Source organism: Podarcis gaigeae (genome assembly GCF_964106915.1).
Source record: "Podarcis gaigeae genome assembly, chromosome: 8".
NCBI lineage: Eukaryota > Metazoa > Chordata > Lepidosauria > Squamata > Lacertidae > Podarcis > Podarcis gaigeae.
This window is the reverse complement of record NC_139684.1, coordinates 63,930,910-63,956,565: the sequence shown is the minus strand read 5'-3', so window position 1 is coordinate 63,956,565 and position 25,656 is coordinate 63,930,910. Positions and strand designations below refer to the sequence as shown.

Here is a 25,656-nt window from a genome sequence, read left to right as displayed (position 1 = left end):
ATGGCCCTCTAGGCCTCTCTGTCTGGCCCTCAGGACTCTCCAAAGGCGACACCCCCTCCTCAGCCACACCCACTCTCCTCAGGCCTCGTCCCTCACCAGCCCTACTTCCTAACCTCCTTTAATGCTTTTGGCTGACTGGAATGTAAGTGGATAAAGGAGAATAGCCTTGATCTGGATTCAACCCATTATTTATTTTTATTTTATGCATTTACCACCACTTTTCAGGTATGCAGCCTCCTAAAGCGGTTCTACAAAGATTTGCAAACAATACAGCATTAGTAAAGATACAGCATAGAGTACAACTGTAGAAGATGGCAACAGAAGAGCATTTGAAAAGCCATCAGTCAAGCAAAACCTCCTGAAGTTTGTTTATTTACTACATTTCTCTCCCGCCTTTCCTCCCATGTAGTGCACATGGTTCTCTTTCGCGCTCTCCATTTTGCCTTCACGGCAACCCTGCAAGGTAGGCTAGGCCATTCCAACAGCTCTCCCAAAGGGTTGAAAGGGGTTTGCTAGACCAGCCTCTGCTAGCACCTCCAGATGTTTTGGACTGGTGGGCCTGATGGCAAATTGTAGCCCAAAACACCTGGAAGGGCACCAGATTGGTGAGGGCTGTTAGACTCGGGAGGGGGCAGGGTGAAGGCTTTGCAGGACCAGCTGTCCCCTTGGTCTTGCACCCAAGTTGCTTTTTTACATGAGGTTGGAATGCGTCCCCGGAGAGTGCCAACCCGATTAACACGAGGCTCTCTGGAATCACAACCCTCTGAGTCACTGTGCTAAAATTGTGCTGTTGCCTCCCCTCCGCACCCTTTGGGCTGCCAATATTTACAGGTCTCCGTGTAGATCTGGAATAATAACCTGTTTATCGTTTGGGTCCCCAGATGCAATGGAATGTGAAACCCTGGTCATATGAGCTCCTGGGTTGCACCCAAAGCTTATCCTGTCCAGAGTTAGAGCCATTGAAATGAATGAACATGACAAAGTTGGACCCATTAACTTCAATGGGTAAAACCTTGTTGGATAAAAGCCAGCATTTTGGTGGTTGTTTTTCCTTGAACTAAGCTCATATCTCTTCTTCAGGTTTCAGGACGATGCTCCAGCCCAACTCCTGGTAGCTCAGTTGGAAGAATAAGAGACTCTGGATCTCGGGGTCCTGGGTTCAAGTCCTGCTTTGGACAAAAGATTCCTGCATTGCGGGAGTTGGATTAGATGACCCTTGTGGTACCCTTCCAACACTATAATTCTATGAAATCTATGAAACCCTCCAAATTAGCCCTTTCTCTAAGAGCAGCAGAATGCTTACCAAGCTGGGAGCATATGTATTTCATAAACTGATGGAACAATGGGACACTTTCTATTTTCATGCATTTCATACTATGCAGCAGGAATGAGGAACCTTTGGCCCAACAGAGGTTGTTGAACTACAACTCCCATCAGCCCCAGCAAACATGACCAATGGCTAGGGATTAAGGGAGCTGTAGTTCAGTAACATTTGCAGGACCAGAGGTTCCTCACACTGGCTAGATAGCATACAAATTGCAGATTCATTCCCATGAACATAGCCAAAACATCACCAACTGTGCACAAGGGGAGGTAGCAACTGGCTTGGGGGATCCCAAGGCTTGCAGAAGTGCAAAATATCTTTTTGAAAAACCTTTGAATGACCCCCCCAAAAAAAGTCTAAAGAGTACTGAGCAGGCTTAATGACACCGACTGAATATTTGAGGGGAACTGAAAATGGGGGGCAGGGATGGAATGGAGTATCCTGGGAGAGAGAGTGGCTGGCTGGCACTATGAAGGGGAGCACTCCACACCGCAACATTTCATCGCAGGTGAAATATTTACCTCAGCTGATTTTAAACCCAGGCGGTGACAAGTTTTACCAGATTAATCATTCACCCAAGGATGCTGGAGTGCTGAGCCTCAGGAAAACAGCATTGGCACATCTGGGAAACCCCCAATAGTAGTGACAGTGCTTCAGAATATGGTCATCATTTTCTCATCACATGACAGTGAGCAATCCCTGAATTTCCAGTGGTCGAGGGTGCACAAAGCAGCCCTTATGCAACTGCCAGAATCGACTTTCCCCAACCAAGTGCCCACCAGGTAATTCAGACCACAATTCCCATCAGCCCCTAGCTTCAGCATGATCAATGGCTCCTATTGGCCATGGACATGTTGCTTCGAGCTGATAGGAGTTGTAGGCCAAAAAAATTGGAGATCCTCGCCAGGTTGGAGAAAGCTGGTTTAATTTATTTCTGTCTTCCAGGACCAGTGGAATGAAGCTAATCATTCTAGGAACATGCCCTTTCCAGGCCTTATAGTCTATTTGTCGGCCTGGTCGAAGTGTGGGGCACCTTTCGCACTCCAGAGGTTGCTCAGCTGCGACTCCCACCATCCCTGGTCCCTGACCACACATTTGGTCTAGTCTCATGTGGTTGTCTAATCTGAATGGCCAGGGCTCTCCAAGATCTGAAACAGAATTCTTTTACATCACCAGCTACCTGCTGGGTTTCTTTTAACAACAACAACAACACGGCTGAAGATGCCAGGAACCGAACCTAGGACATTCTGTGTGCAAAACACATCCCTCTCATGCACACAACAATATAACAATGGCTCTTCCGTGCGCTGCTCTGGTTCGGCAGAAGCGGCTTAGTCATGCTGGCCACATGACCTGGAAGCTGTACACCGGCTCCCTCGGCCAATAAAGTGAGATGAGCGCCGCAACCCCAGAGTTGGCCACGACTGGACCTAATGGTCAGGGGTCCCTTTACCTTTACCTTTACAGTGGTACCTCGGGTTAAGTACTTAATTTGTTCCGGAGGTCTGTTCTTAACCTGAAACTGTTCTTAATCTGAAGCACCACTTTAGCTAATGGGGCCTCCTGCTGCTGCTGCACCGCCGGAGCACGATTTCTGTTCTTATCCTGAAGCAAAGTTCTTAACCTGAAGCACTATTTCTGGGTTAGCGGAGTATGTAACCTGAAGCATATGTAACCTGAAGCGTATGTAACCCGAGGTACCACTGTATATATCCAATAGCTGAGCGGAAAGCATTAAGTCACGGCTGGGGGACTTGTGCCCTCCATATTTTGTTGCACTCCAACTTTCATCTTCCCTGACCATTGGCTTTGCTGGCTGGGGCTGGTGGGAGCTGGTGGCCTCTAACCACAGCTTGGTTATCATTGCATCAAGTCATTGCTAGGTAATAGTTCAGTGCTTCTTCTTTCCTAGAGAGTTCGGGAAATATCCCAGCCATGGCAAAAAGGGGTGTGGCTGGTGATAGTGCCATGGGCTATACAGAAAGGGTGCATTTCTACATTTCATCCTAACAGCTAAATAAGATCTTTCCTGTTGGATTGCCAACTTTTTCTTGTATAAGAATTCACACCTTACCTTTAAAGCACATGGCTTTCCCCAAAGAATCCTGGGAGCTGTAATTTTGGTTGAAGGTGCTGCGAATTGTATCACTGGGAGGGGAATCCCCCCTAACGTTATTGGCATGTCTTCACAGCAGTATCTGGTCATTTCCCTGAGCTAGATTCTTCCATAGCATCTAGAGATCCTCGGAAAAAAAATGCACTTGACTGTTCTTTTAGAATAGAAGCAGCCATCTCCCCTGTTGTTTATTCCCAGCATTTGGCATTCAGGGGTAGGTTACATCTGCACTTGAAGGTTTTACTGGTCAGGACAGCTAAATGAAACCTCCAGCTCCAGATGCAGTCTACCAGGTAACGGGGACAAACAGCATGGGAGAGCTGTTGCCTCTGTGCGCTGCTGCTCTGAATAGCTGCTGTAGAAACAGAACTGAGTTCAAGAGCTAAACTAATGGCTCAGATTTCCTTCTACTTTCGCCCTTGATTCACAGCACCCAGTATTAGGGGGACTGCAGCCTTACAGTTAGGTAAGGATTCTACCCAGTTCCATACCCTCCAACATTTCTCCAATGAAAATAGTTACATCCTATTTAATAATAGTAGTAGTAATTATAATACCCCACCTTTCTGACTGGGTTGCCCCAGACACTTAACACGGCTTCTATCATATATAAAAACATAATAAAACATTAAATATTTTTTAAAAACTGCCTTCAAGGCTGCCTTCAGATGGCTCAAGGCAGTCAGATAACTCCATACCATCCAACATTTCTCTGATGAAAATAGGGACGTCCTAAGGAAAAGCGGGACATTCCTGGCTCAAATCAGAAACCAGGACAGCTTCTGTAAATCTGGGACTGTCCCTGGAAAAGAGGAATACAGTGGTACCTTTGGTTAGACACACTTCAGGTTACAGATGCTTCAGGTTACAGACTCCGCTAACTCAGAAATAGTCCCTCGGGTTAAGAACTTTACCTCAGGAGAAGAACAGAAATTGCGTGCCGGCGGCGCGGCAGCAGCGGGAGACCCCATTAGCCAAAGTGGTACTTCAGGTTAAGAATGGTTTCAGGCTAAGAATAGACCTCCAGAACGAATTAAGTTCTTAACCCGAGATACCACTGTACTTGGAGAGTCTGCAGCTCCTTCCATGCCTCAGATTGTCCAGTGTCCTTAAAAGAAGTGTTGTAATTTGCACTTCTTGGGTGGGAAAGTACATATAACTAGCCGACTTCAGATAGTGGCAGCGGTGCAATGCTTTAAATTATGGCAGCAGTGTTAGGAAGAGCAAACGGAGGCGTCTTATTTGTGTTTGGCAAGTTCCCCAAGTTTTGAAATTCATGTTGCTACAATCCACTACGAAAGATAGCATGGAGGTGGGGAGAGTTTTCTTTTGTTCCTAGACCCACAGCTCCTAGGCTTGACTAGCTGTCGGGGCAGAAATGTTAATAAAAGAAACTCTACCTCATAACGGCTCCCGGCATTGGGCAGCAAGTTCAGCGTAAAGCTGCTAATTTTGTCCCAGCTGTTACTTGGCTCCCTGCAAAACCCATCAGCAAAGAGAGAGATGGGAACGCGGGCAGAAGTTCTTTAAGAGGTTAGAGAGGAGGCTGGCCAAAAATAGAGCTGCAGGCGCTCAGAGGTGATCAGTGTCTGCAGTCCTCTTGAGATGCAAGCACTGCACTGTGTACATAGGGCCACCCCAGTCATTGGGCAGATAGTGCAATGTTCTGCCTTGCTGGCGTCTATCATCATGCAGCCGTTGGGAGATTTTCTAAGACTGGCTAGCTTTAGATTTTGAAACCTGGGTAAGGTCAAAGGGGGAGGCGGAGCCAATGGAGGCCAGGGGGTGGAGTTGGGCAGACTCAGGTGGGAGAGGGTACAGAGCTCAAATAGCCCAAACCTTATTACTATGACTCGCACTGGCAGCTGCAGCAAACTCAAACGTCCCCTAATTCCAGCAGGGAGAGGTGCAGAGAATCGGGTGCCAACGCAACACAATCCTTTTCTTCTGTTCTTTGGTTGCTCTCATTTATATTGCAAGTGGGTCTCTCATATATTAAAGATTTTCTTGATTTACAAAAGTGTTTGCAATGTCTCTCTTTTGTATCCCCCCCCATGTAACATTTTTACAAATCAGTTTCATTTGTTGAGACATTAGGAAGAAAAGGGGGAAAGAGGTGGAGGGGGGGAAAGATGGGTGGGGTGGGCTGGATGGCGATGTTTCTATTTTACTTACTATATTTGGTTTGGTGTCAGCGTTGCTTGTGCAGGTTCTTTGCTGTTTGCTTGTGTTCCTTTGGTGGTGAGAGAGGTTGGGGTTGGCCTAGGGTGTGGTTATTCATTTGTGGTTGGCTGTGGTGGTCTTTGTTTTCATGTGGGTCTCTCATATATATAGAATTGATGGGAAAGGTTTTTTTGGGGGGAGGCTGTTGTCCCTGTCCCAGATAAATCACTGTCCTATTTTATCCCTGATTTTGTATTGGATGATGCCTTATTAATATCGTGTTGAGCTCTTAAGAATTAGAATTACAGAACTGGAAGGTATCTTGGAGGTCATCTTGTCTAACCTGCTGATCAATGCAGTTTCTTTGAACTGTGATTAGGCTTCTTGACTGAGGGATGGGGCATGGAAGCATCTGGATTTTGCACAGCTGGAATGGAGGCTGGTACAAAGATAAGAGTCCACTCCCCTGTGCTTCTTACCCTGCCCAACACTGTCATGGACTGGGAAAGTAGATTTTTCAGCAGTCAACAGTTAGTCTGCTCCTTGCTCCTGGACTCCCACTGGCGACACTGACCTAGAAATAATTTCATTACAAAATTCACCACTGCCCCTCCTCAGTCATGGACCTCCTCTCTGTGTATTCAGTTTCTGCCCTATCAGAGAAATGGGCTCCCCCCACAGAAGGCATAGAGGTGTGGCTTGTTCTGTTTGCATGGAAGAGTAAACAGGGTCGTTTCATTCCAGATCTTTGTGGCATCTTGTGGGGGCCAGTGAAATCTTCCATTTATTTTTCAGGGAAATCACTTGACCCTCTTCAAAACATGCACACAAGTCCCCCCAGCCCACTCTCACAGATGTGAGATCTTCCTGGGAATCATTGACCAACGTCAATAAAGATATGTCAGGAAATTGTTCTTTAAGTTGAGCAACAGACATACCTGGTTTTTCAGAGGCTCTTTGCAAGGCTGGTTCAGGACTAAGGATGGGGGCAATATCCAATTCAATTTGCATTTATAATGAATTTACCTAATTTGCACTTTATGAAATAATATGAAAAATGGAAACAAAGTCATCCTTCAAAATTCAGGCGTCTCCAGATTTTGCATTTCACTTGTCCAGGCAAGTCATGTGTTGAAAAACACATTTGCTAGTCTAAAGTGTGTGTATCAGTGCACATATTAGTGAAAATAATTTATCCAAATGAATTATGCTAGGGGATATTTCTTTGCAGAAATATGTAAAATTGCATACAACTTCCCTGTTTTCCATTAAACAATATTTTCACTTCCTCTCCCAACTTTTTAGCCAATCAAAAGGATTTCAATTCCCCCTTAGTTGCCAAGATCCTAGGCTGAAGGGCAGAAAGGAAGTTCAGCAGAACAGCATCCCTTTAATATTTAAAACTTTTTTTTTGCACTTTTACCCTCCTATGCAAAACAGCCTTCAAAGTAAAAAGCAGTCATTTTGCAACCCAACTTTTACGACCAAAAAACACAAAAACAAAATGGCCGGACCTATTCTTTCACCTGGACTAATGTTAGCTTCCTGTGTTTTGTTCCCAATTTCCAGCTGACAAGAGTTTTGCTATAAAATGTAGGTGTTAAGCAGACTAAACTGGATTAGTCTTTGCTAGACGTGAAACATTTTCAGGATGCAGAGGCTACTGGGACCAATAAACAACCACGCCTCTTTCTCAGGGCCTTGAGTTTCTCTCCATAAATCTGTGAACCTCTAATGTCCAAAGGTATTAACGGGTGGATGCAAGGCTGGTTAGTGTCATTGGGTTCTTCTTTTTGATCTCCCGCCATCTAGGTTGGTGTCCCCCACTGCCTCTTGCAGGAGTGAGTGGCATAATTCAACTACGTACTGCATGAAGAACTACTTTCTTTTATCTGTCCTGAACCTTCCAACATCCGACTTCATTTGATACCTATGAGTTCTAGCATTATGAGAGCAGGTGAAAAATGTTCCTCTATCCACTTTCTCCATGACATGCATAATTTTTGTAAGCTTCTGTCATGTCACCTTTTAATTGCCTTTTCTCTAAACTAAAAAGCCCCAAATGCTGCAACCATTCTTCACCATCCTCGCTCTATCCCCTTAATCATTTAGGTTGTCCTTTTCCAAACCTTTCTTCTGAACCTAAAATATCCTTTTGGAGGCAAGGTGACCAGAACTGTACACTGTATCCCTTCCATCATGATCTCTAGTATGGGATTTGCCTTTTTCACAGCTGCTGCACACCAGGCCAACGTCTTCATTGAGCTATCAGCTACGACCCCAAGGTCCCACCATAAAACCTGGTGGTCTGTATTCAGTTTGGTGGTTCACACAAGTCCTGCAGACTTTGTACTCGCAGTGGATAGATCAGAGAAGAGAGGGCTGCAGCTTGAGACATGGGCAATGGGACTGAGAGATTCCAGAGCCAACAGTAATAAGAGGAGGAGATGTTAAGAGTCTGTGGAAGGCAGCCGGTGCTGGAAATAGCAAACAATTTTGTTGAGTGCTTTGAGTTTAACCCTCGGTTTTCTGGAAGTCAGGGGTGACAGGTGGGCTCATGTTGCCTGTTTAACTCCCTGGAAAGTGTGACTGTGTTTACACAACGATGTCTCCAATTTCTTTGTCCCAAAAGACACTGCCGGCTGCAGCAGAGGAGAAAAATAATATACATCCCTGGAAGTTGACTTCCCAGCCTTCGAACAAATTGTCCTCAGCCTTGTTTACAGACCTCTCTCTGGAGGGGTCACCCCTCCCCATGTGACAGCATGTCAGCCTTTAGGAAACACGACCCTCTTCCCAACTGATCCTGCCAGCCAATGCACATGTGACTCAGATGATATAAATAGAGCAGAGGAGCTGTCTCAGACAAAGTGCAGAAGCCCAAAGGTTTGCTTGAAGGGTCAGCGCGCACACAGTTCTAGAACCCAGAAGCAGACGGCGAGACCTTCCGCACGGAGCCTCTCTCCAGTCGCTTAAAAAAAGAAAGGATATAATTTGGAAGCACCGAAGGGGGCAATGGATTACCAGTCGAGCATCATCCGGGACTCTAACCCCATGGAGAATCTGGAGAAACAGTTGATTTGCCCCATCTGCCTGGAGATGTTCTCCAAGCCGGTGGTGATCTTACCTTGCCAGCATAACCTCTGCAGGAAATGTGCCAACGACGTCTTCCAGGTTAGTAGGCGTCCAAGCATTATTGGCGTGTGCTGGGACGACGGGGGTGGGGAGGGAGTTGTGGGTGTGTTTTAGGTGAGGTGGGAGCAGCGGGGAGTTATGCCACTTAAATGTATAGATCACCTCTGTGCAAAAGAAGAAGGGGGAAAGGGCAGAAGATCTGGGCTCATCCCTGAACAATATCCCCAGTGTGGTGTACATATCTCAGGCTTGCGGATTCTGCTGGGAGGGGGGCAGTTACCAGAACCTGAGGTCCCCCCCTCCCACGTGGGTACAAACTAATAGCTTCACTGAGCTACAATTCCCAGCACCCTTAACAAACTACAGTTCCAAGGATTCTTTGGGGAAGCAATGAACTGTAAATGTGTTTCTAATGTACAGCCCACATGTTCCTATCCATGCTTATTCAGAAGCAAGTCCCACTGATTTCAACAAAACATCCTTTCAATAATGCTTGCCTAAGATGGCAGTCTTTGACTTATGGCCAAGCGAGCATGGTTAGGGTCATTGAAAGAGATCAACAGCCCTCCTCACATATTATTCATGCGCAAAACCTAAGTGTACAGAGCAGGGAAAGAGAGCTTCAGTCCCAGGAGCCAAATGCAACCTTCTGGGCCTCTCCCTCTGGCCCTTGGACCTCTCCCAGGTCCCACCATTCTACAGCCACACCCCCTGTCCCCAGGCCACGCCCCTCACTGGCCCCGCTTTGCAGCCCCCTTGGGCGCTTCTGCCTGGTTGGAATGTGCCCTTGAACTATGATATTGTTTCTTGCTTTCCTGGAGGGTGTGTGTGTGAGTGTATTAAAATGAGCCAACAGCAAAAATTCACCTGTGTTGCTCCACCCACTTTTGCCTCTGGTCCCGCCCACATCGGGACACCTGGCTGTGCTGGTATACCGTTCACACGGAGCCTCTTCTAGAGAGCAGGAGCTCATGTGTTGGGCTTTTGTCTTCCACTAGATAAAGTTGTGAAGAGCCTATGTCACCCTGTCATCTTTGGGTGGGACTTTGTATCTTAAATTATACACCTATATGTCAATAGCAACAGAATTTTCTATTCTGTTACAACTGCCTGTCACTTATTACCATTCATTATAATCTAAAATGGTAAATGCATGAGCCTGAGGGTTGGCTCAGTTGGTAGAACATGAAACTTAATCTCAAGGTTGTGGGTTCGAGCCCCATGTTGGGCAAAAGATTCCTGCCTTGCAGGGGGTTGGACTAGATGACCCTCATGGTCCCTTCCAACTCTACAATTCTATGCTCCTCTAAAGCCATTTAAAATTTTAATACCCTGTTTGTTAGAAGCCGCCCAGAGTGGCTGGGGAGGCTAGGCCAGATGGGGTATAAGGAATAAATTATTATAAAAGTTTTCACAGTCCTAAGTGTCACATAGTAGTCTGGTTCATCCAATATGTACTTTCTTATTTATCCACTTATACAACGAAGAATGGTCTCCATCATAGTGTTATCTACCTACACATACTGAAAGGCCAAGGTGCCCCTTTAATATGAGTGTGGAAAAGATTTCCCTTGGCTCGAGAAAGCCCTTTCCCCAGAAGGACCCAAGGCTACCAATCAGGTTGTCAAATGAAACGCTGCCATTTTCTAGTTGAAAATACATAAATAATCTCAACTCAACCTTGGTGCTACATGGCCTGGAATTTCCAGCAGGGAAATAGCTGCTTTAGTCTTTGTGAAGTAGCCAAGGTGGTGCCCACCAGGTGTTATGGACTACCTTCCATCAGCCCCAGCCAACATGGTCAGGAAAGATGGGAGCTGTAGACCAACAACATTTGGAGAGCACCACCTTGGCTAGTACACCTGCCTTAGACTTAAAACTTTATTATGGGATTCACTTTTATGAACTAAAGGAAGTGCACTTCCAATCCACAAAAGTTTATGCCATAATGAAACGGTTAGTCTTTAAGGTGTCACAATATCATTTGATGTTTCATAGAATGATCCAAGTTGGGCTCATCTCTGGGTACTTCCAAGCACAGTTCCGTGTTCTTATTTCATCCCTGAACAGAATGTTATGTTCTGAAAGAAATCACCCTCTGCCCAATCACATTAATGAATGAATTGATTTATTGACTGAATAACTGGAACGACAAGATGAGCCAGCATTGAGCAAACTCATTAGCAGCGCTGTGCAAAAAAGCAAGAAGGAAACGAAAAGGATATACTGTATCAATGTACTTTAGCTGCAACATGAGTTAAATAGAATGATAACTGTGAAATATCCTTCATTACTTTTGCCAGGGGTCTCATCCCTTTGAAAATTCAAATACAACCCCTTTCCAATTTCAGTTTGTGTGAATGCACCAAGACCACTTCCCAAGAGAAGCTGTGGCCAGGAGCCAGTTGATAAGAGTGCTGGGCCTGTTTTACTTCTGACACCGCCTTTCCAAAGTGTGTTGATCGTTGTTGCCAAACCTCCAAGGCAACATAACAAGGAGAGGCAGGAAGGAAAACCCAGGGGCAGAGGAGAAATTGGATTCTGTTTGCTGGGACAGGGGGATTAAAGTCTTCCAAAGGTCTTACAGTTTGACAGCCAGTTGCAGAGGGGAAGGCAGGGACTGAAGTGCTTGTTGAAACCCAAACCAGACCTGTTGTTCCTTTATTATCACCAAGGGCTGCTTCTCTCAAAATGGCTTCCTGCACAGGCATAATTTCCATCCAGGAAAACCCACATGGCCACTGGGTCATGTGACAAATACGTGTGTGAATGTGTCACTTGTAGATGGTGTGAAGATACCTCATGAGCTTCTAGAAGCAGAGTTTTAGGGAAAGCTGGTCCACAGTTTTACCTAATGTGTTTTTGTGCATCGCAACAGTCAGATAAGTGCAGATTTCAGAGGATGCTGGAGTTTCAGGTCCCATGTTGCTTTGGAACGTGCAAATTTGATAGATTCTCTTTTTAATGGGAACTGAACTGAATTTCTCCCCCATCTCTGGCTGTCACAGGGTTCTTCCTTTACGATCATAAGACCCTTAGAACAGCCCTGCTAGATACTCTGAAGGCCTACCCCAGCCCTGCATTCTGCCCCCACAATAGCCCGCCAGATGCCTCCAGGAAGCTCATGAACAGGGCAAGACAGGAGTGACCCTTTCCTGCTCTTGCGCGGCAGTAAATGATATTCAGTGACATACCAGCTCCAAAATCTGAAGGAGCATGAACAGCCATGGGTAGACTTACAGAATCCTCCTTCCCACCGGCATCCATTTTGTACTGCTGGCATTTCATGGTACAGTCACAAGAAGCTATTGTAAATAAATAAATAAATAAATAAATAAATTCCAACACTGTTTCAGCTCCTCTTAAATAACAAAACCCTTCTTTCCCTTATAATCCCCCACTTTGATTGAACCATCTCTAACACTGAACTCAACATGTTGTTCAAAAGCTGGATCAGTGCTCTGCTAAAGAGGATTGGAGCAAGTTCCTATGAAGGGTTGTCCAACCCATTCAGATCTGCTCATCAATAGGATGAAAATTAATCAAGGGCTGGAGCAGATTCTCTCACAGTCATTCTCTAATGGATGTGATTTGCAGCAGGCACAGGATGGACCAAAAGAAAGTACTTTACACCCCACACTCTGGCTTAGATGGGCTTTTAAAAAGGAATTAGATCAGGGATAAGGAACTGGGGAACTCCAGTTATTGTTGCACTCAAGCTCCCATCAGCCCCAGCTAGCATGGCCAATGGCCAGGGATGATGGGAGTTGTAGTGCAGCAACATCTGGAGGGTACCATGTGTTGTCCATCTCTGGTTCATACAAATTCATGGAGTGTAGACTTAAAATCAATGGGTATTATCCGTGATAAAGTGTGGGGCACCTTTCACACTCCAGAGGTTGCTCAGCTGCTTTGGACTTTAGTCATATTCAGCAAAGCTATATTTGTGTTCTTCAGTCTTTGTAAGTTAGGGATGGGGGCAGAAATCTGTCACTTTCAGTTTCTCATGTTTCTAATCTTAAATACAATTCACATTTCTGCAGCAATTTGCAGTTATTGTTATTTTAATCCTCATGAAAAGTCTTCAGCATTTTAGTGTAGATCATAGGCAAACTCCAGCCGTCCAGATGTTTGGGACTACAATTCCCATCATCCCTGACCACTGGTCCTGTTAGCTAGGGATGGTGGGAATTGTAGTCCCAAACATCTGGAGGGCTGGAGTTTGCCTATGCCTGGTGTAGATCTCTCCTTATATACACATTTTTTGCAGCTTTGATTCATGTGCTCATTTTTGCAAGCAATTTCTCCTAGTATAAAACATTTTTGCATGTTTTCTTCACCAATACATTCATTTTTATGCACATTTCCCCTTATATATGCGTTTTTGTTACACTGGTTGTTGAACTGCATCAGAAAATTTGGAGGTGTGAGTTTTGAAGGATGGCTGAGTTTTGGTTCTCATACATTTTCAGAAAGTGCAAATTGTGTTGAATTCAGCTCTAAATGTGAGCCGAATCAAACTTCTCTTGCATTACTAGTTAAAGCAAGAATGGTGAAACAGTAGACCTCCAGGTGTTATTCAGCTACAACACAGGTGGGGAAATCTCAGCATCAGGAAGACATAGGTTCTCCACTCTAGATCTAAAAATACATGTGAAATAGATAACATGCAATTATGTAATTGAAAACCTAGTTGTGGCCACTGAACTCCAGCTCCAATAGAAAGGTTGTTGTTGCAACAGTTAAAAAAAAGGGGGTTCTGGTTGGATCATCCACTTGGTTTGTTGAGCTTGGCCAGTTTTCCAATGTCATGCTCTGATACAAGTGCAAAGCATGATGGGGTTTTCCCATCCCATAAGGACAACTATGAATCATTCTTACAAGCGTCACCAGATAACTGTGATGATACTTGAATAGCTGAGCCCTCAGGTCATCTTTTCCAGCCCAAACGGTGGTAGGATTGGTTGTTTTGTGGGGTCCTTTGCAATTTTTTTTTTTAAGATTACTGAACTTTACCCTTACATTGTTGATGGCACTTGCAGGCTGCTAACCCATACTGGCAAACGGCCCGGGGGACTACCATATCAGGGGGACGGTTCCGCTGCCCCTCCTGCCGCCACGAAGTCATCCTGGACCGCCACGGAGTCTATGGCCTACAGAGGAATCTACTGGTGGAGAACATCATTGATATCTACAAGCAGGAATATACCAGGTTTGTATCACAGCTGCCTTCCTCTTGTTTGCCATAGCTCAAGGGGGAAGTCATAGCTCAGAGGGAGAGCATCTGCTTTGCATGCAGAAGATTCCACATTCGATCCTCAGCATCTTCAGGTAAGCCCGGGAGACGCCTGGAAAGCTACTGCCACCCAGTAGACAATACTGAGAGAGATGGGATAAAGGCAGCTTCCTATGCTTTGAGGGAGAAGCACGGCTGTCACTCATATTTGGGAAGGATCCATTTGTTAGGAAGTGGGCAGAAAAAAGCAGACCAGTCCAGAAACACTGGGAGGACTATAGGAACCCAGCACACATGCACCGATCCATTTCCATTAGAGGAAGTGGAATTTGGGTGGATTAGAGAGGTATCTGAATATAGTAGGGGAGGCGCTGATGATGCTTTGTGGGGGAGCGGGGTGTCATTAAGTCCTGCCCAGAGTGAAGAAATAGCATTGGCTTCCCAAAATAAAATCAACAGCTCTGCAGAGCCAGAGCTAGCTTCTTGGACACTTTGGCACGCACAGAAGCAAGGGCTAAACATAACCTCAGTGTGGAGGTTAATATTAGAGAGGAGGTGGGAGTCAGTCCAATTCCTACTGTACAAAGAGATTGCCAGGGTCTCGTTTCCATTACCTTCATGTCAAATCCACCCCATTATATTCTTGCAGAGAAGCTGGTAAATGTGGACTGGATGAGGTAACAGTTAAGTAGCATTGTAGCTGATTGACAAACCCAGAGTGCTCACTGACGGTTCCTCGTCACCCTGGAAAAAAGTGACAGGTGGGGTGCCACAGGGTTCTGTCCTGGGTCCGTTGTTGTTCAACCTCTTTATAAATGACTTGGAAGAAGGAATTGAGGGGATGCTCATCAATTTTGCAGATGAGCAAACCAGTGTGAACTGAACACACAACTATCCTTTGAAATCTGCACTTCTCCAAATTTTGTGATGCAGTTCCCCATTCAAAAAGCATGCCAAATATGAATAGATGAGTGAAAATGTTGTACAAAACTACATTATATGGGGGAGGGGGAAGCTTGCAAAATGCATATATTAGGCAAGATGTGTACAAAGATGTATAGCTTAGAAGAAATGCACACACACAAAATTTGTGTGGACTTTTTAAAAGGAAAAATTGCTAGTTGATGTGGAATTGGAATAGGTAAATGAGAAGCAGAGAAAGACAGAAATTGACAGATTTGTGCATCTCTGTTGTAGTGGTTGGTTGCTGCTGAAGGAGAAACACATCTGAGCCACTGTTCCCAATTAACCAAACTCACATGTGAACTCTGGCTTTATTCCCATAAATAAAGGGACACCATTAAGATGAGAAAAGAGGAGGGAATATGTGTGCTTGTCTTTAAACAAAAGTCCATTACGTCCAGGACTAAGAATCTCATCTGTCCAACTGGCTTCTTTTGTGTTTTCTCCAGCCGACCCCTGAAGAAAGGAAACCACCCAATGTGCAAAGAACACGAAGATGAGAAGATCAACATCTATTGCTTAACTTGTGAGGTGCCCACCTGCTCCATGTGCAAAGTCTTTGGGGCTCACAAAGACTGCGAAGTGGCGCCCCTTCAAAGCGTCTTTCAGGGCCAAAAGGTACCAATTGTTGCTTTCAATGGCTTCACACTCGTTTTCAAACTTTTTTTTCAACTTTCTGCCTCCAGAAAACGCTTCCCTCCATTGGCTGACCTGCAGGGGGACTCCAAAACCCTTGCCCTGGAAACTCTCAAGTCACTGAACCTCAGACCTAGGGGCCAAACATGGCCCTCCAGTCTTCTCCTTTGGGACTCTCCCTAGGCTACCTCTATCTTTTACACCTCTATCCAATTGCCAAAAAAAGGGACCCTGCTTTTTTCACAATGTAAATAAATATATAACCCTACTGAAACCTCCCACGCATGGCTGGCTTGTTGGTGGTAGGGCATAAGCTGTCTTTCAAGGAAGTTGTTGTTCACCATTATTGATCTTCTCATTGAGGAATCCTTGATAAGCTTCAGAGGAATCTCAGGGGGTGGTTAGATCATTTTTGATTCCAGAGTTAATTGTCTTATTGATGAGGAGTGGACTTTTAAGATGGGAATGGACATTATTTCACGTGTGGCAAGCCAGACCTGCTATGTTTTGGTACCCACCTGCTCAGCCTTCCAAGTGGGGTCCTGGATTTCTGCCTCAAGCTCTACCTGGATGGCGCCCGTATTGGACACTACCACATTAAAGCAAAAAGGGGACCCATTAGGAAACCTTGGTGCATTGCACAAGGACAAAAGGGTTCAGTCCCTTGACCTTAGAGGGGTTCACATCTCATTGCTTGGCATGCAGATAGAGCAGGAGGGAGCATCTCCCATTTGGGTTGAGAGGTGATTGGAGACATCAGGATGTGCTGCGCTGTGCCTTTCAGGAATAGCCTTTGACTGCTAACACAGCTGGTATGGATATACACAGATGACTGCAGTCCCCAAGCAGCCACCAGCAGATTATATTTAGAGTCACTTGAGAGCCGCAAGGCGGTGGTGGACCCCTCAGAAAGGCGTTCAGTCCCAAGGGAGGAGCTGTGAGCAGGGCTGGAGGCTGGAGGTCTTTCCCTGGGCTTTTTGGATGGGTGCCATGGAGACTGCATGATTTCTCTCACAGGAGTCAAACAAATCAATCACTGGGTCCCTTCCCCACTTCAAGCACAGCATCTCTTTGGCATGCAGAAGGCCCCAGGTTCATTCCCCAACATTGAGAGTAGAACCCATGTGTGGAAGCTGCAACTATAAAATAAATAAACCTGCCATGCAGGGATAAGTGGCTCACCTAATGGCTTCGTCACCATTCACCGCTCACAGTGCAACTCATCCTTCTCACCACAAAGCTAGGTTGAGCTTTGGCGTAGCAAACCAATGTCAGTTGCACTGTTTGAGTCATGACAGGGACAAAACAATTGCCCCACGGCCCACTCACCCAACCAACCCAGGCCAAGCTGTGCATGGCACATTGTCCATGTGAGAGCCACAGTTCAGACAGCCTTTTGGATCCCTGGAAGAGGCAGGGAGGGGTGTTGCCAAACAGCCAGGTGACAAAAGAGCATCTGTGCTGGCTTCTGCTTGGTGAAAAGCCCATTGTCTCCCAGGGGCTGAAAGGAGCGTGTGAAAGTGCCTTCAGAAGCCATCAGGTCTACAAGGTATTGAATTTGCAGGGAGCATGAGGAGAGGGATTTGCACAAGCAACCACTGAGCTGAGGTTTTCTTAGCAACACCCTCTGTTTCCTTAAGAAGTCCTGCCTCATTCTTTCAGAGACATGGGGTCTTGGACTGTGGTGTGCTGGGGCAAATGGCACCTTGCTGAGTTAATAATGATAATGATAAATGTTTTCTGCACTGTACAACGCCCCTCAAGTCCCTGCCACCAGTTTGCAGTCTAACGAGACATGACATGAAAGGGAAAGGGGATAGAGGAGAAAGGGAAACAAGCCAATTTAGGCTGGAGCTGTTTGTATTACATGACCCCCCCCAGCCCTGTCTGAACCCAAATTAGAGGGTTCCTCTTTATCTCCTCTATTAGGATCTTGCATTTATTCCCATAGCCATCCCTTCTTTCACTATTATCCAGAGAAACAGCATGGCATGCCCTTTCTCTCGAAGGAGAAGGGGCATGCAGGATTCCAATCTATTTTTGTTGCCTTCTCTCACACACAGACGGAGCTGACCAACTGCATCTCTATGTTGGTGGCAGGCAATGACAGAATACAGACGATCATCAACCAGCTGGAAGAGTCGTGCAAAGCCACCGAGGTGAGGAATGCAACAAATGACTGAGCCCTTGGAAATCTGAGCGGCGGAAGGGAAACACAACTCTGAGATGGCTGGTGCAGGTGTTGACAGGGCGAGGGTTGGGGGAGGAGAAAGAAAGATGTCTGCCTGTCTCTGAGGTTCACTGGCTTCCCTCTTTTTCCAAATCTGGGCAGCTAAATCAGGGGAGAGGTCTACTACTCCATTTAGACAAAACAGTCGCTGCAAACCCACCATGTTCCTCACCCTCATCCACTTGTTTCCTCTCAATCCCTGGCAGGAGAATGGCCGGCAGGTCAAGCAGGACTTGTGTGAGAAGTTTGAAGCCCTCATTGCCACTGTAGAGGAGAGGCGGAGTTGGCTGCTGGAGCGCATCTCCAAGGCGCAAGAAGAGAAAGTTGGCTTCATGCAGAACCTCATCCAGCAGTACAAAGACCAGCTGGAGCAGTCGAGCAAGCTGGTGGAGAGCGCCATCCAGTCCATGGAGGAAGAGGCAGGAGCTGCTTTTCTCATGGTGAGGCAAACTTATGGGCAATGATGGGGAGCCTGTGGACCACCAGGTGTTGGTTGGACCACAACTGCCATCATAACTAGCTATTGGGGTTGCTGGTGGGAGCCCAGCGACATCTTGACAGCTATAGGTTCTCTAGCCCTGTGCTAAGGAAGTGGAGTGGACGGCCAACTCCTCTTTGTCTTCTGGACCAGATTGCCCTCCCGCTCACTTCCATAGCTGCAAGAAACTCAGTGCAGCAGGCCTTGACAATCGTAATCATAACTGCAAGATTTTCTTTGATGACCATTGTGGGTCCATCACTGGCAGTAGAGAAGGATGGTTGCCTGCACATCAGGAACCTTTAGCTCTGCCGAGACACTGCTTTTCTACTGGAAGTAGAATTTAAAAGACTGGTTCCACATGGGGCAACATATCATTCCATCCATGTCCAGCAACAGCCATCCTCCTGGCCTCAATGAGGGGTGGGGGAACCCCACCGGCCAACTTTGACAGATGGGCCGGGCAACCCAGCTGTCAGTCAGATGGCAGATGACTCACAAAGCAGGTTGCCCTGCCCACCTGCCAAAATCCCTTGCGCAGGGTTCTCAAGATGGCTACCTGTTGCTGGAGGTGCAGCAGGAGCCACACAGAACAGCTCACAGAGCCATTTGCAAGTCTCCTCAAGGGTGGAAAGGAGCAGCACTGGGGGCCTTCAAAGAGCACTGCTGGGAACAAGAAACCATTTAGATGAAATGGAAACTGCTTTCCCTTTGAATAAATATTGTGTTAAAATTAGGTATTTAAGACCTAGATAAAAATATTCAAAGTTAGGGATAAAACATTGGAAATGTGTATAATAAGAATTGAAACAAGGTGATAAATTGCTGGCTAAAGTTTTATAAATTTGGAACGCAAGAGCGGGAGATGTGAGGAAGTCCAAAGGATGAAGAAAAGATGGGTACTACAAGATGTTAAATTTTATGTTTGCTCTTTTTTCTGTCTATTATCTGTTTATTCTGTCTTTTCTCTACTGTATTAACAAAATTCTTAATAAATTCTTATTTTCTTTAAAAGGAAACTGCTTTCCCCTCCTTGAGCAAGCCAACCCCCTACCACCTATCAGCTGATGGGTTGTTGGGAGCCCCCCTTACTTCAGCAAAGTAACATGTGGGAGCCCATTTTAGTCTCCTGATTGTTCCTTTGTAGCCTTGCCCTGCCCTGCTCCATTCTGTGCCACCCTCTTCACTGCATCTCCCTCCTTCTTCCAGGAAGCAGCAGCGACTCACCTGCCAGGCCACGTAAATGTCTCCACCCCACCATCTACTATTAAATTCTGCTGAGTGCTAGCACCAATCACAATTGAGGGAGAGAGTGACTTTACCCAAAATAAGTCCAAGGGAGACTTTGCATATCCTTTTTCAACTCGCCACCTGCTGCTTTAAGAGACCCAACCTCTAAACTGGCCTCTAGATCAAAATATTTGAAAAGAATCACTTAGCATATGTCAAATGCCATATAAATGCTATCTCAGTAGTTCCGACAACAACAACCCTGGAAGGTAGGCCACTATGAGACTAAAGGAGAGACACAAGTTCTAATCCCCCTTCAGTCAGAAAACTCATTAGATGACCTTGGGCCAACCACTATCACTCAGCCTAACCTACCTCATAAGGTTGTTGTGAGGATGAAATAGGAAGGGGAAACCATGTATATTGCCTTGGATCTCTGGAGGAAGGGTAGATGACCAAAGCAGGTCAAACTTTTAAGATACTGCCACTAAGGGGGGCACAGTTTTAAAGTGAAATGTCTTTCTCCACTAATGATCACTCTCTGTTTTTTTCCCCTCCCCTCCCTGTTTCTTCCTCATTCCAGTCTGCCAAGCAGCTCATTAAAACGTAAGTCCTGGAACACAATTTTCTAAATTGCAGCTTCTCTGTGCAAATTCTTCTGTATGCTCTTCTTCTCAATGAATACAGGATCCTAATGAGAAGCTCTCTCTGATTGAAAGCTTAAAAACAAGGCTCCTTTTCAGAGCTGACCAGCTTAGAAGGGGTGTGCTGTTTTTTTGTTTCTTTGCTGAGTTGTAATATTCCTGCTTGCAGAAATTGTGAGGCAGAATAAAGATAATAAAGTATGCTTGGTTCAGTTTGCATTAAAGGTGAACCTTCCATATCCCCACTTCCTTTTGTTCCGCTTCTTCCACACACCCCACTCCAGAAAACTTCTCTTTAGTGCTCTATCGGAGCAAACTGCAATTTGGGTTTTCCCTGGATTGATGTTTGCTCTGATTTTACACTAAAGAGCAGGTTTTCCCTGGGAATGGAGCAGGGTAAAGGGGAAAAAAAAGTTCAAACCCATGCCTAGAAAGTGCGGGTCAAGTGGGAAACTGCTTGGACCCCTGCTTTTTAGGCACAAAACAATCGGAAGTGTGGATCAACCCAATAGGTGAACCAAACCAAAGCCATCATTTGAAATACATTTCAGGATGAGTTATAACCAAAATTAAAACAACACAATGGGTTAATGATGTTCTGGGATATCTCATCTGGGAATAAGCCCCACTGAGCATACCTGTAGGACTTACTTGTGAGTGAATTACACTGCACAGGTGCAGTCCTCTACCTACTTACCTGGGGGTAAGTCCCATTGAATTAAGTGGGGATTAACTCTGAGTAGACATGTATATGATAGCATTGGGAAACGCACTAAGAGCAGGAAGAAAAAAAATCTCTTTCCATCCTGTTTTCTCCATAGAATTATCGAGGCATCGAAGGGTGCTCAATTGGAGAAGATTGAGCCAGGTTTTGAAAACATGGATTATTTTACCATAGACCTGGAAAACATTACAGAAGCCTTGAGAAGCCTTGACTTTGAGGCAGGTATGGTAAACACGGCACCTTTTCAGTGCTCTTGCCATTTAAAGAATCTTTCCCCTCCAATTAATATTAACAACAACAATAACAACTTCCAAAGTAACTTACAGATCAATAAAACCAAGACCAAGTCCCTACCCCCAGAATTCCAAAGATACAACAGAAATGGAAACTAGATGAGTCAGTCACCAATACAAAAAATCATTACAAGTCATCTCTCAAGCTTTACTAAGTACTATTGCATGCCAGCTGTCAAACACCGTCTATCAAATACTGACACCAAATTTCCTTCAGGGTTTCCTTGAAGGGGTTGCATGCAGTTGTCAAATATATGGTGCATGCCCAGTAAAAATTGAAGATATGTCAAGTGTTCTCCTGAGCAAACATTCATAATGGAAAATTTGGCAGAGAAAGTTCCTCTTGTGTCTCAATTGCCTCTCCCACCTGCTCTGTGGCTAAGGTCCATTGCTCCCTACGAAGGACAGCTGCATCACCTTGTTTTCTGTTATTAGAGAGGTTGAGCACACTAATGAAACTGCCTCTACCTGTAAGCTACTTGCAAAACAAAGATAAAGGATTATTAGCACAGTTAGAAATAATAACTAATATTTTCAAATACTGCTCCTTTAGGCACAAAAGGTTTTCAGAGAATCCCATGCATTGTTCCTTATGAAGAAGAGATCACAGCTCAGCGGTAGAGCATGTGCAAAATATTCAGAGCGTCCCAGGTTCAGTCCCCAGCATCTTTGGGTAGGACTGGAAGAGACTTCAACCTGAAACCCTAGCGAGCCCCTGCCAGTCAGTGTAGACGATACTAACTGGGCAGAGCAACAGTCTGATCTGGTCTAAGTCATCCTTCTGTGTTCCTTTGAAAGGATGGTTGCAGTGAGCAAACTGCTTTCCTCCCAGTGTTTTCTGTGAGGGGCCACAGGTCAGGGGGAGAGCACAGATTTTTCCATGCAGAAGGTCTCCAGTTTGGTTCTTGGCATCTCTTGTTTAAAAGGGATCTGGTAGCAGGAAGTGGAAAGACCGTAGCCTCAGCCACTGCCAATTCATCAGAGTAGACAATAGGGGAGCTAAGTGTTGGCTGTGCACACACCATACATTTAAAGCACACACATCCCTAAAGAATCATGGGAAATGTAGTCTGTTAAGGGTGTTGCAGCTCTGTGAGGGGTGAACTACAACTCCCCTGATTATTTTGGGCTGGTGGTGTACTCTAAATGTATGTGGTGCATTTGCAAGATCCTTCAACTCCTGGCATCAAATGTCAGTAGATGGTTCCTTGGTAGAAAAGGTGGTTCTAAATCTCCTGCATTGTTTATCTCTCTGCCCTGCCCCCCCAAACCCTTTTAAGATGAGGAAGATGAAGAGCTGAATGAGGAAGAAGAAACAGAAGAGGGAGACCCACAAGATGAGAAGGTGGATGGTACGTGCATAACTGAGCAAGTGAAAGAGAAATGTGGCTGTTGAGAAACTATTTTAACTTTGGCTGCTCAGAGCATCCACGTTCTTGCTGAGGACTGGGGTTTGCGTGGCACCTTGAATCATGGCAGTGCTATTTTCATTTCAATACCGTGAGGGGGAAAATGGCACCCATGGGATGTCTTTTTGAGTTTTGCCCTTCCAGAACTTCACAGCTTTGGCTGCCATTGATGGAGGCAAGGAGATTCACAGTGCAATGACACCCTGTCACTGGAACGCTGTTCTCAGCAAAGAACACAGGCTAGAGGAAAGAGAGCCCCAACTATACATTTAAAGAAGTATCATACCACTTTAAACAGCCATGACTTCCCCCAAAGTGTCCTGGGAACTCTTTGAGAGCTGCAATTCCCAGAGTTCCCTTGGAAGAGAGACCAATGACCAACCCCTCTTCCCAGGGCACTCTGGGAATTGCTCTGGGAGGGGAATAGTGCTCTGTGTAACTTGGAGTGAACTACAGTTCCCAGAATTCTTTGTGTCAGCCAGCCGGTGAGTTTTATTGCACATAGCCAAAGGCTGCCGCAATGTACAGAGAATCATTCAACAATTAAAAGAAAATATACTGGATTGATACAAAAAACTTAAAACATTTATATTATCAAGACATTGCCTACTCTAATATACAAGTTAAGACATTAAACAATAAAATTTATAAGCTAAAATTATCACATGGTCACTAATATGTTAATTAATACAATGTGCAATTATATTCAGAGTTTGGTGATAAAGATGAATTCTTTGTGGAGACTAAGTGGTATAAATGAGTTTAAATGTACGGTGTGGATAGAGAAACAGTCTGCAATTGCCGTTAGCTGTTGGCCACTTTAGTTGGGGCTGATGGGTTTTGGGGTCCAGTAACAACTGGAGGGTCCACACATTCCCCATCCTTTCCTTGTGTACTAAACTGGTTTCACTTACATGTCTTTTCCACCTTTGTTTGTTTCAGGTCCTCAGTAATGAAGGAGGAGGGGAAAATGGATTCCAGAGGGGAAGGAGAAATTCTGCCTGTACGGACTGGGAAGACTTGGGGAGGGGGAGGAAGAGGGGTGTAGTGGGGTGGGGCGCCCAAATTGAATGCCCAACAAGCAATGAGGAAAAGGAGCAGGACGAAGTTCAGCTGAAGAAGAGCCATTTGGGATTTGGAATTCTTGGCAGTCCAGAAAGAATACTTGCACAAGGACACTTTTATACACGGGTGCAAAAAGGAACCTTTCATACATTTTATGTTGTTGGTGTGTGTGTCTTTGTACATAATTGTCATGCACTTGAATTTTTTTTTGTAACGAAAAAAAGATAAGCTTTTTCTCCCCCTCAGTTTTTTTTTGTTTTGGCGGGGGGAGGGAGAATTCAGAGCCCCCTCCCGCAGACTGAAGGATGCCAATTCTGGGAATTAGTTAGAGTTTCTTTGCACTGCTTAGACTGTTAGGAAAAATGGGAAAGTTTTAGTGTTAGTAGACCTTAGCTAACCAACTGTACCAATAGTTTTAGTCAACTTTTTTGATCTAGGGAGAAGGATCTGATCAAAGAATATTATCTGCCTCAATGCCTGTAGCTGGACTTTAAAAGGTGTCTGCCGATTTTACTTCTTTGTTGTATATAGTTAAAATAAAATGAATTCCAGTTTTATCTCAATTGGTTATTTATTTCAGCCAATCAATCTCTATTATTATGACCACAGATCAGCCACTAAGTTACAGTCAAACAAATGCAGTTTTCAGGCCAAGAAAAGACTATTAGGAAGAATTACCGGTATTTATTTAGAATATTTATAACCTGCCTTGCAAACAAATGATTCATACTTAAGTATCCTCTAGATCAGGGGTGGCCAACTCTCAAGAGACTGCGATCTACTCACAGAGTTAAAAACTGGCAGTGATCTACCCTTTTTGGAAGGTTCAGGTGTCAAAGTTGTTGAGCTTTTTTTCTGGGAGGGGGAGGAAGAAGGCCTGTTTTAGGGAGGGGGAGGAAGAAGGTGCAGGCTAAAATGTTGATAGGGGAGCCAAAGTTGAGCTTCTCTGTGGGGAGCCAGTTATCTGCCAGTGATCTACCACAGACCTCCAGTGATCTGCCAGTAGATCGTGGTCTGCTCCAGATGTTGCTAAACTACAACGCTCATTAGTCCCAACACACAATGGTCCTGTGTCGTTTATTTATTTATTTATTTATTTATTACATTTGTATACTGTGTACCCTCAGGTCTCAGGGCAGTTCACAATATAAAATCACAACATCTGAATATAAAATCACAATATCAAACTACAAAATACATTACAAAAATAAGAACAGCCCAATAATTCCCCCTCCCCAACACATTTTAATAATGGCCTGAGCTTGTACTGGACAGTGGCTTCTGGCTCTAAGGCTTTATAGGTCAAAATCAGCATTTTGAATTGGGCCCAGAAACTAAACGGCAGCCAGTGCAGTCAGGCCAGTGTGATAGGAATTTTATGGTCTGATTGGTATAATATGTTCAAACCGTCTTGCCCCATTGAGCAAACTGGCCACTGAATTCTATGCTATCTGAAGTTTCCAAACAGTCTTCAAAAGCAGTCCTATGAAGTAATCCAGGCACGTCCAACAGGCAGATCAGATCATGACCTACCAGTAGATCACTGGATGTCTGTGGTAGATCACTGGTAGATCACTGGCTCCCCCCAAAGAAGCTCAAAACAACTTTTGGCACCCCTAAAAAAGCTCAACATTTTTGCCCTGCAGCCCCCCCCCCCACAAAACGGGGCTTTCCTCCTCCCTAAAAAGCTCAACAACTTTGAACCGAATCCCCCAAAAAGGGGTAGATAACAGCCAGTTTATAACTCTGTGAGTAGATTGCACTCTCTTGGGAGTTGGCCACCCCTGAGTAATCTAACCTAGGGGTTACCAGAGCATAAACAACAGTAGTTAGACTGTCCCTGCCCAGATAGGGGCACAGCCAAAGCTGATGGAAGGCACTCTGCGCCACTGAGGTCACCTGAGCCACAATCAACAACAATGGACCCAGAAGTATCCCCAAGCTACTTACCTGCTTCTTCAGAGGGAGTGTAACCCCATCAAGAACAAGCAACTTCCCAGGATGAATGGG

The 25,656-nt window shown here is 45.2% G+C and overlaps 1 protein-coding gene and 1 long non-coding RNA gene across 3 annotated transcripts; one reads left to right on the top strand and one right to left on the bottom strand.

Annotated features, from left to right (window-relative positions):
- Nucleotides 1-8,455: 8,455 nt before the first annotated feature.
- TRIM63 (tripartite motif containing 63) lies at nucleotides 8,456-24,203 on the top strand. Of its 2 annotated transcripts, XM_083751872.1 has the most exons (9): nucleotides 8,456-8,777; nucleotides 13,781-13,950; nucleotides 15,387-15,555; nucleotides 17,637-17,732; nucleotides 18,010-18,243; nucleotides 20,095-20,117; nucleotides 20,977-21,101; nucleotides 22,453-22,524; nucleotides 23,524-24,203. In XM_083751872.1, exons 1-9 carry the CDS (start codon nucleotides 8,619-8,621, stop codon nucleotides 23,532-23,534), a joined length of 1,059 nt encoding a protein of 352 aa, XP_083607998.1. In that variant the 5' UTR covers nucleotides 8,456-8,618; the 3' UTR covers nucleotides 23,535-24,203. The 2 variants fall into 2 exon arrangements, with proteins under 2 accessions (XP_083607998.1, XP_083607999.1); XM_083751873.1 differs by lacking the exon at nucleotides 22,453-22,524.
- LOC310850469 lies at nucleotides 8,548-12,153 on the bottom strand. Its single transcript, XR_014567350.1, has 2 exons — nucleotides 9,300-12,153; nucleotides 8,548-9,254 (listed from the first exon to the last, which is right to left on the bottom strand). It is a non-coding gene; the product is annotated as an uncharacterized lncRNA (long non-coding RNA).
- Nucleotides 24,204-25,656: the final 1,453 nt, after the last annotated feature.